The sequence below is a fragment of the Oncorhynchus nerka genome, linkage group LG15 (assembly GCF_034236695.1).
Source record: "Oncorhynchus nerka isolate Pitt River linkage group LG15, Oner_Uvic_2.0, whole genome shotgun sequence".
NCBI classification, from domain to species: domain Eukaryota; kingdom Metazoa; phylum Chordata; class Actinopteri; order Salmoniformes; family Salmonidae; genus Oncorhynchus; species Oncorhynchus nerka.
In genome coordinates this window covers 52854157-52865022 of record NC_088410.1, presented here as the reverse complement: position 1 = coordinate 52865022, position 10866 = coordinate 52854157, and the positions used below count along the sequence as shown (strand labels likewise).

The 10866-nt window shown below is 38.0% G+C and overlaps 1 protein-coding gene across 2 annotated transcripts; it reads left to right on the top strand.

The window, feature by feature from the left end:
* Positions 1-715: 715 nt before the first annotated feature.
* On the top strand, positions 716-10580 carry blcap (bladder cancer associated protein). Of its 2 annotated transcripts, none has more exons than XM_065001678.1 (2): positions 716-847; positions 8106-10580. In XM_065001678.1, exon 2 carries the CDS (start codon positions 8244-8246, stop codon positions 8505-8507), a length of 264 nt encoding a protein of 87 aa, XP_064857750.1. In that variant the 5' UTR covers positions 716-847; positions 8106-8243; the 3' UTR covers positions 8508-10580. The 2 variants fall into 2 exon arrangements, with proteins under 2 accessions (XP_064857750.1, XP_029538361.1); XM_029682501.2 differs by having other exon boundaries at positions 716-851.
* Positions 10581-10866: the final 286 nt, after the last annotated feature.

Below are 10866 nucleotides of genomic sequence, written 5' to 3'. Positions count from 1 at the left end.
CACCTGAAACCCCACCTCTTTAAGGAATACCTAGGATAGGATAAAGTAATCCCTCTCACTCCCCCTCCCCCTGAAAAGATTTAGATGCACTACTGTTCCACTGGAGGTCATAAGGTGAATGCACCAATTTGTAAGTCGCTCTGGATAAGAGCGTCTGCTAAATGACTTAAATGTAAATGTTAAATGTGTAACTACACCAGCCCAGAACCTCCACATCAGGCTTCTTCAATTGTGGGATTGTCTGAGACCAGCCATACTGAAGCTACGCCAGCCAGACTGGGTCATCACTAGTCAACACAGCCACAAAGTCAGATTCCACAAGTACAAAGTCAAAATTGGCTTTACATTTTTTAAATTTTCGGTCTTAATTTAGGGTCAGGTTTAAAATCAAAATGTAAGAAGATAAATTGCAGAAATGTGCGGTGCTTCGCCATAATTATTCATTTGTGACTGTGTTATCTAGTGACAACCGCTGGTGGCTACGCAGTCGTCTAGGGGTCAGTGCTATCTGGTATCCTTGGGACGTCCCTATGTCCTAATGCTTCGAAAACACCGACAGTGTTTGGCATTTTGGTACACCAGAATTACATGAATTTCCACTGAAACGTTGCAGATGCATTGTGTTCGGTGTGAATGTTGAACTTTTGTTGCATACATATCCAGATGATGCCGCCTACTATTATGCGTAAAACACGTTCGGTGTGTTCGAAGCGTAACCATTTTAAACTGCAATGGGGGTGTGTATGGAAGTCCCAAGTATCCATCATAGTACGGACCGTCGTCTACTCTTAAGGCAGCAGCAATGGAGTCGAGTAGTGTGCTCGAGCAAGAATGAACCTGGAAATTGGCAGGTCTAGTTTTGTTCTTTAAAGCGTTTATGCAAATACTTAGCTAGCTATTAACACTAACTTGCATGTATGATTCAATGTGACATATTATTGACTCTTGCTATGCAAGCAAGTAGCTAGTGTCTCACTAGCCAGCCAGCTAATTATTAACAAGCAAACGTAACGTTGACTACATGTTTTATTGTTTTAGCCAACGTTAGCGTTACTGACTGTAGCTAGCTAGTCAACCAAATCAATCCCACCATAGTTAACCGGCCTTGAATGCAAAACAAATGACAATTTGTTGTCCTGAATCTTAGCTAACCAAATCCGCTTTAGCTAACTGCTAGTAGTAGCTATGTTAAGTCACTTCGACCCTACGTATTAGCAGACTAGCGTAGCTATTTTTGAATTTGCAGGGACATTTTACTAGCTAGCTATTTAAGACAATTGTGTGCATGTGATCCTTTGTTTATATTAACTAACAAGCAAATAGACTGATTCAGAGCTTGATTAGCCATGTTGCAACAAACTTGCTAAAGCAGCTGGGTGAAGGGGACCAAGTGAATATATGGTTTTGGTAGGCTGGACATTAACGATTTTTTTTTTCAGATTTAAAAACTCGTTAATTGCATCCGCCGTGGAGTCCAGTTAAATAATATTACTATGTCTCAGCTGCCTTATTTTAGGGCATTTTTCACCCTGCCAGCTCCTATTGGTTATATATCACCGTGGCACCAATCTTCCGAGTGTTCTATTCCTAGCCTATTGTTCTGCGTCACAAAGCCTGTTTTGCTATTGCTGGCAATGAGCCCACGTTAACTTCGTAGATTTACCTCAAGTAATCTCTTACTGCTACTTGGTGTGGTAACGTCAGCTCACTTTTCGCCTGGGTGAATTTTGTGGTGACAAACAGTGTAATGTATGATAACGTTTGGCTGGCGCACAGCTTTCTGGTCATGGTTAACGATATTTTTTTCCATAAAAGGGTGTAAACCTAAACAAAACATGTCGTGTCCTATTTTTCAAGATGTGGCCGATTTTAAACAGCTAGAAGACTAATTTTTAAATTATTTTTTTCTTTTCGATTTAATGTTATGGCAGGTAGCCTAGTGGTTAGAGCATTGGACTTGTAACTAACTATTCGATAATCGAATACCCGCGCTGACAAGGTAAAAAAAGTCGTTCTGCCCCTGAATAAGGCAGTTAACCCACTTCCTAGGCCGTCATTGAAAATAAGAATTTGTTCTTAACTGACTTGCCTAGTTAAAGGTCAAATAAAAAAATTAAAAATGGCTGCTGGGTAATTTGGTATGTGTCAATCTGTTCCTTCTAATTGAGCCAATGCTGCACAGCTTCAATGAGTTCAACCCCCCTTAAAAAGATTTAGATGCACTATTGTAAAGTGGCTGTTCCACTGGATGTCTTAAGGTGAACGCACCAATTTGTAAGTCGCTCTGGATAAGAGCGTCTGCTAAATGACTTAAATGTAATGTAATGAGTTGCAAACCAAATGGATAGGTTTATTTTATTAACAAATATCAACAAACGAGTCAACAAAATAGTCACATGCAAACAAGCATACATACAAACTATTTACATTGCCATTAATCCTAAACAAACTAATCATATTCATTAATAATACAAGTTTTAATTGCCTTTTTGTGTTTCATTTTAGATAAAGTAGTGCCATATTGTTTTAAATTCATTTATAAAGTGAAAAAGTTAGGTTTTGAATTAGACCATTTGCATTTGTGAATAGGACATTTACTTAGTATTATTAGTGGTTGAATTAAATATACTACATCTTTATCTGTCAGAATTTAAATAAATCATTTCAAAACCATTCAATAGTACAGTGGGCCCTATTTTTTTGTTACAATATTCTGTGTCAATCCCAAAAATTCTACTATAAATACAGGCAAAAAACAAATACAAAATGGTCTCCTTCTCCATTCCACAGAAATCACGTTTATAGTCTATATTCAGCTTGAATCTTTCCAAAACATGTTTCTCAGGATAAATTCTATGTAACTTTATAAATTAAACTTCCTTTACCCTGTTACTGATACAATATTTGTTAGCAATTTTCCATGCCCTCCCTCATTTGTATATCACCATAGATATTTGACCAAAATAATCTTACTGAGGGAATTGTAGTATCACAAATAATATTCCTTATCTGTTTATTACTACATTTATCTTCGATGTTAATATTGCCAATTAATATATTTTCATGTAAGTCTGTTACTTACATCAACCACAGAGGAATTTAAAAGATACAACCAAGCTATATTTTCATAGATAGTGAGGCTTGTTCCTCCAAATAAAATTATAAAGAATCTTATCTAAGTCCTTTACAATTTTAGGGGATAATTCAAGTGATAACGAGACATAAACTGATCTGGATAACCCTTCAGCTTTGGACAATAAAACCTGACCGTATAACAAAATATCTCTCAGCAAGTTGACATAGTTTAAATTCATTGCCAAGTGCTGAAACACCTTAAATTCCCTTTCTTGATATGAAGAGCCATAATTTGAGTAACCAATAAAAATGGACCAATTGGGCAGCCCTGCCTAATGCCACGGCCTATATCAAATCTTTGGGATGTCCTGTGAGCTAATTTTACAGAGCTAGTACAACCACTATATAAAGTTTGGACTGCTTTAAAAAAGAAAGTCACCAAACCCCAAAAAACGTATTGCTTTGAACATAAACTCAAGTTCTACAGTGTCAAAAGCGTTATAAAAATCAACAAACATAAGAAAACTATCATCAAGGATGAGCTCATTATAGTCAATCATATCTAAGATCAACCTGATGTCATTACTTATGTGTCGACCATGCATAAAACCAGATTGTTCTTCATCAATTATATGATGCAAGCCTTGTTTCAACCTCTTAGCAAATACAGGGGCAAATCATTTCCCATCATTATTAAACAGGCTAATGGGTCTCCAGTTGTCTACATAAAGAGTATCCTTAGGTTTGGGAATCAAAGTAATTACACCTTGCTTTAAGGAAGCCGGTAACTCCCCTTTTTCTATTGGTTCTTGGAACATAGCAAGAATGAAAGGAATCAATTGATCATTAAATGATTTATAAAACTCGCTTATTAAACCATCATTTCCAGGGGACCTATTGTCCTTAAGGCTTTTAATACAGTCATTTATCTCAATTTCAGATAACTCATCACAAAAATCCCTGAAAATATGATCTATCTACCTTAGCAATGTTTGCTACGTTGTCTAAAAAAAGATCCATAATTGGAAGTTGACTGGGCTGATGTATACATATTCTGATAAAACTGGGCAACATGCTGAGAGATTTCTTTTGGATTTTCATTGGAAATATTATTAATCATTACTTTAAATATTGGAAGTCTTTTCGCCTGCCCTTTTTTTTCTAAATAAATATTTTTCTCTCCCTCTTCCTTCCGTCTTCCTCTTGATCTTACAAACGCTCCCCGGGCCTTTTCCTCGTAGATACAGTACAGTCTAACTGCATTTGCAATGATGATAGCTCCAGTAATTCCTGATTAGTTAGTTCAGTTTTTTTAGTACAATCCATTATTCCCTTTATTATGTCATTTTCTTTCTCTCTCTTGGCACGAGCAATTTCTTTCCCCATTGAAATAGCCAAAAGCCTTATCAAATTTCATTAGCTCCCAAATGTATTCACGACACAGGCACAATTCCAGTGTTTAGCAATAATTCCTGCTATTTCCTTCTTAAATACTTAATTCTCGAGTAAAGTCTTGTTCATTTTCCAGTAACCATTAATAACTTTTTTTTTGTAGACAAACCATGCGTATTTATCTTTAAGATCCCTTTGTGGTCTGTTAAAATGGATTGTTCTATAGAGACTGTATCAACCTTGTCAGCCATATCTTCAGTTATCAGCCAGAAATAAATAAGGGATTGTATAGATAAATCTTTGGTACTCCGTGTAAACATAATGTTATCTGGGTTCTTATTATGTCTCCAAATATATACAACACCTAACCGTAGACATATATTCCTTATATCACAAAAATAATTGCTATCTTTAGGAGGCCATCTATCTAGATTATCATGTAATACTGTATTAATCTCCACCCCATATTATTTTGGCCAATGGAAATGTAGACATAATTTCACTTTATTTTCCTCTCAATGTCTCTAAATAAAATAGTTACTTGACTTTTTATTGGAAGCATAAGTATTTACAACAATGAATTGAATGTGGTTGACATCTATACCAATAGTATAACCCCTGTATTACCTGCTTCATGACTCAATATATGACCCTTACAGTTGCCTTTTAAAATAGCGACCCCTGCTGACCGATTAGTACCAAATATCATTCCGGCATTGACACTTCCAAAACGCATGTGGAACAGACATGATTCAAACTGTTTTAGAAACTTCAGTGTTTTCTATCCAAATCTACGAATAATATTGCATATCTTATATTCTTGGCATGAGAAGCAGGAAGTTGAAATTGGACATGCTATTTATCCAAAAGTGAAAATGCTGCCCCCTATTCCAAAGAGGTTTTAAGGATCAGACCCTTTTTTTCTTCAATTTTTGCCCAAAATTACATAACCGAATCTGTCTAGCTCAGGACCTGAAGCAAGGATATGCATATTCTTGATACCATTTGAAAGGCAACTCTGATGTTGAAGTTTTTGGAAATGTGAAATTGCTGTAGTAGAAGATAACACATTAGATCTGGTAAAATATAATACAAAGAAAAAAACGAAACACACAATGTGTATATTTAGAGTTTAAGTCAGACACCATTTTAGTCTACAAAATGGCTTCCAACACTCTACTCAGCAAACTGGATGCAGTCTATCATAGTGCCATCCGTTTTGTCACCAAAGCACCTTATACCACCCACCACTGCGACTTGTATGCTCTAGTCGGCTGGCCCTCGCTACATATTCGTCGCCAGACCCACTGGCTCCAGGTCATCTACAAGTCCATGCTAGGTAAAGCTCCGCCTTATCTCAGTTCACTGGTCACGATGGCAACACCCATCCGTAGCACACGCTCCAGCAGGTGTATCTCACTGATCATCCCTAAAGCCAACACCTCATTTGGCCGCCTTTCGTTCCAGTACTCTGCTGCCTGTGACTGGAACGAACTGCAAAAATCGCTGAAGTTGGAGACTTTTATCTCCCTCACCAACTTCAAACATCAGCTATCCGAGCAGCTAACCGATCGCTGCAGCTGTACATAGTCTATTGGTAAATAGCCCACCCATTTTCACCTACCTCATTCCCATACTGTTTTTATACTGTTTTTTTATTTATTTATTTACTTTTCTGCTCTTTTGCACACCAATATCTCTACCTGTACATGACCATCTGATCATTTATCACCCCAGTGTTAATCTGCAAAATTGTATTATTCGCCTACCTCCTCATGCCTTTTGCACACATTGTATATAGACTGCCCATTTTTTTTTTCTACTGTGTTATTGACTTGTTAATTGTTTACTCCATGTGTAACTCTGTGTTGTCTGTTCACACTGCTATGCTTTATCTTGGCCAGGTCGCAGTTGCAAATGAGAACTTGTTCTCAACTAGCCTACCTGGTTAAATAAAGGTGAAATAAAAAAAAATAGTCAGGACAATCTCCTCTTTGTAATAAAGTAAGTCTGGGCAGCGAGCTCGGTGCTCGTTCATCACTAGACCAGAAAGAGTCCCGCGTTTTCATTTTTTCCCTACTTCCTCATTACGCAGACAAGCTCAGTTGACACCATCAAGGTGCGGTTTGTTTACTTTCTACACAAGTTATTTTTTTCAGTTTCATCCTAAGAACAGATTGTAGTGGTAAAATAGAAAGGGATAAAAAAAATCTGCCATTTAGGGGAAATGTACTTCAGTCAGAGGCTCTGCGACGGTTTGTTTCAATTCAATTTCTATGGCCTCGCGCTAGTGTTCCATGCTCAGCCAACGTTCTTTGGCCATTTTTCAAGCCTTTGGTGAGTTTTGACTCGTTCTATTGTCCAGCCTAGTTCTGGTGTTGTAACGTTACTTCGTTGTAGAGAATCTTCTCAGGAACACAACACTTCATTTCGTGAGGGTAGGACTTTGCTTAGATCTTATTTTCAAGTTATCGGAAAATGTCGCAGACAGATCAATGTTAATCATGAGTCAATAATGGCATCAAATCACGTGTCTGGTTTCTTAAATTAAACACGTTTTGAGCAAGGCAAAGAGTTGCTACTTTGAAGCATCTCAAATATAAAATATATTTCAAGTTTTGTTACTAAATGATTGCATACGTGTTATTTCATAGTTTTGATGTCCAAACTTTTCACTTGTACAGTATATATCTAGCTATGGCTCTACAAAAAAAATACCGGTCTACAAGCAGCCTATCACTGACGAATTGGGGTCAGCCCTACTTCAAAGGTATGCCTACACATTAGCTGGGTTACATTGTAATGTTATTTTTGGTGTTGATGAGTTTGAAGGAAGGATAAACTGCAATGTTTCCAGCAAATAATTAGCCTAGGCTCAGAAGAAACAGTGCTAACCTGCTAGCCAGCTGCACAGAAAGAGAGATTTGACCTATTTTCAATTCATTATTTTCAAGCCACTGAATTCTGGTAGTTTTTACTTGAATGAATAAAACCTATCTAAAAATTTGCAGATGGCACAAAACAGTCAATGCTGTGCAGCACTGCCTCTCACCTGGCTCATTGCCTCAGTGAACGGCATGGACCAAAGTTCTACTTTGTACCTGCTATTTGTTTTGTGTCTGAAAACATGTGAAGCCGAAGGAAAAAACATTTCACCTTATATTTCAGTCAAAAGACGTCCGATGACCATGCAACACCCTGAGGACTTTCCCATACTTCAAATGTCACATCGATCTTAAGTTGAGGAATACCCATCACAAAGAGCAAATATGATGACACCGGTTTTGCAAAAAGGGCTGTCCCACAGATTTGAACGCTCCTTAGCACAGCACATGCTTTACATTTGGACTCATATCGCGTAAATATCGTAACGAACAGTATTGGAATTTTTAGACATGGGTGATAACTGCCACATTGTTTTCAAATGATCTATGTATTTTGACAACCACATTATTGACAATAAGTGAAAACAGATTTTACTGCATTTTTTTTGTAGAGTTGTGTCAATTTTTTGTAGCGTTTTAAGACTCTACCAATAGCTACACTAAGCTAAACGTTTCTCATTGTCATGTCAAAGAGAAACTGATGGCTTGTGTTGTTTCTGCACCTTTTTAATGAATTGTATGCTCTCCTTTTAGGCCCGACCTGAAGGTAACAGATTACAACCTGCTCCGACGTCACAACTGCGATGGTTAGGAAACCCCACTGTGTCATTCCACCCAGCCCTGTGGCCACCTGATTGAGCTTGGTGTGTGTTTGCCTTCCCCTCAAAGACAATGTACTGCCTTCAGTGGTTGCTCCCGGTTCTCCTCATCCCGAAACCTCTGAACCCGGCTTTATGGTTCAACCACTCAATGTTCATGGGCTTCTACCTGCTCAGCTTCCTGCTGGAGAGGAAGCCATGTACCATTTGTGCCTTAGTGTTCCTGGCAGCCCTGTTTTTCATCTGCTACAGCTGCTGGGGGAACTGTTTTCTGTACCACTGCCATGACTCCGCACTACCAGATTGTGCACACGATCCCAGCATTGTGGGCACCTAAGAGGATTCCCCCTGACATGATGCGCAGATGGATCCTGGACAATATGTATCTAGGCTGTGAATGAAATCTCCCACCTGACACTGTCCATGTGGATAAACATAGACTTCATCCTGATTCTCATCCCCTCTGCCCTTAGTGTGCACTTGTTCACGTCTCTTAATGGATTTAAAAGGAATTGACTGGTGTATAAAATATGGTTACTCCCCCATGCATACACCAGTCCAATGCTTTTAAATGTGTGGGCATGTGTACACTTCCCAGAGAATAGCCTACCCTACCCTCCTCACTACTGCCCTCCACCCCTGCCTTTTTTTTCACCCCTGACATTTTAGTGAATGTCGCCTACCCTGGCCTCATTGGATCTAAACGTTTGCATGGGTTGCCTTTTTTAGAGTTTTCAAAAGTCGTGTTAATACATATGTTTTAATTACAGAAATCTGAAAGTTTCCAAAGGGTAGAAATCAAATGTGTTGTTGGTGTGAAAATGCTCACTATCACTATCAGTATAAGTTACAGTTGCAGGAAGGTGAACATGAAAATTCTGCTTCCCTGTTGAGCTTTGGACGTCAAGAGGCGAGTGATGTGAATCTGTTATCTAGAGTGCCTTCAGAAAATATTCATACCGCTTCACTTACTCCACATTTTGTTGTATTACAGCCTGAATTCAAAATGGATTAAATAAATAAAACCTCACCCATCTATACACAATACCCCATAATGACAAAGTTAGAACATGTTTTTAGAAATTTTAGCTAATTAAATACAGAAATATCTAATTTACGTAAGTATTCACAGCCCTGAGTCAATACTTTGTAGAAGTGCGGTTGGCAGCAATTACAGCTGTGAGTCTTTCTGTGTCAGTCTAAGATCTTTCCACACCTGGATATTGTGCAATATTTGCCCATAATTATTTTCAAAATTCTTCAAGTGCTTTCAAGTTAGTAGTTGATCATTGCTAGACAACCATTTCCAAGTTTTGCCATAGATTTTCAAGTAGATTCAAGTCCGAACTGTAACTCTGCCACTCGGAAGCATTCACTGTCTTCTTGGTAGGCTATTCAAGTGTAGATTTGGCCTTGTGTTTTAGGTTATTGAATTAATCTCCCAGTGTGGTGGAAAGCAGACTGAACCAGGTCTTCCTCTAGAATTTTGCCTGTGCTTAGCTCCATTCCATTCATTTTTTTATCGGGAAAAACTCCCCAGTCCTTAACGATTACAAGCATACCCATAACATGATGCAGCCACCACTATGCTTGAAAATATAGAGAATGTTACTCATTAATGTGTTGTATTGGATTTGCCCCAAACGTTACACTTTGTATTCAGGACAAACAGTTAATTGCTTTTCCCACATTTTTTGCAGGCAAACTTTTAGTGCCTTGTTGCAAACATGACAGATGTTTTGGAATATTTGTATTCTGTACAGGCTTCCTTCCTTCAATTAGGTTAGTATTGTGGAGTAAACACAATTTTCTATCACAGCCATTAAACTCTTAACTCTTCAAGTCAATGGCTCATGGAGACATACCTGAGCGGTTTCCTTCCTCTCTGTTAACCTGACTTAGGAAGGCTGCCCCTATCTCTGTAGTGATTGGGCGTATTGATACACCATTCGACGTGTAATTAATAACGTCGCCATGCTGAAAGGGATCTACCAATAGGTGCCCTTTGCGAGGCATTGGAAAACCTCCCTGGTCTTTGTGGTTGATTTATGTTTTGAAATTCACTGCTCGACTGAAAGACCATACGCATACAGAATGCTCTGTATGTGTGGGGTACAGAGATGAGGTAGTCATTAAAAAATCATGTTAAACTATATTATTGCATACAGTCCATGCAACGTATATGACTTGTTAAGCACATTTTTACTATTGTGTGTAGGCCAGTGACACACTTAAAAAAATAAATTTTTAAAGTATTTTTTAAAATTTGTGCTGTAACAACAAAATGTGTAAAAAGTCAAGGGGTATGAATACTTTCTGAAGGTGCTGTATGTCACTTCTGCAGAGTTCAAATGCTACTACTGCTTTTCATTTAATAAAGTTCACCCTCTGAAGGTGTTATCACACTGAGCATGATGCTATGGCCTTGTTTTCTCAGTTCTTCTAGGCTTCATATCGACTTCCAAGTGTTATCAGTTGCCCACTATCTGCATTTTGAGAAGGCGAGAACCCCATGCCCAAGACCGAAAAATGAAAATACAAATTTGCTGAAAAGAACAATGATTTGATTTTTGAGATTTCACAGAATCATAATATTTGAAAAGACAAAAGTTTGCTTTTATAAAGTTTTGTAACTCTAGTCATTGAAACGTGAAGTACAGTATACTAATGCTGTCTGCTGCTGGAGGGATATTAAC

Excerpts from the sequence above, each read along its gene's own strand:
- blcap (XM_065001678.1), top strand. The coding sequence starts at position 8,244 with ATGTACTGCCTTCAGTGGTTGCTCCCGGTTCTCCTCATCCCGAAACCT.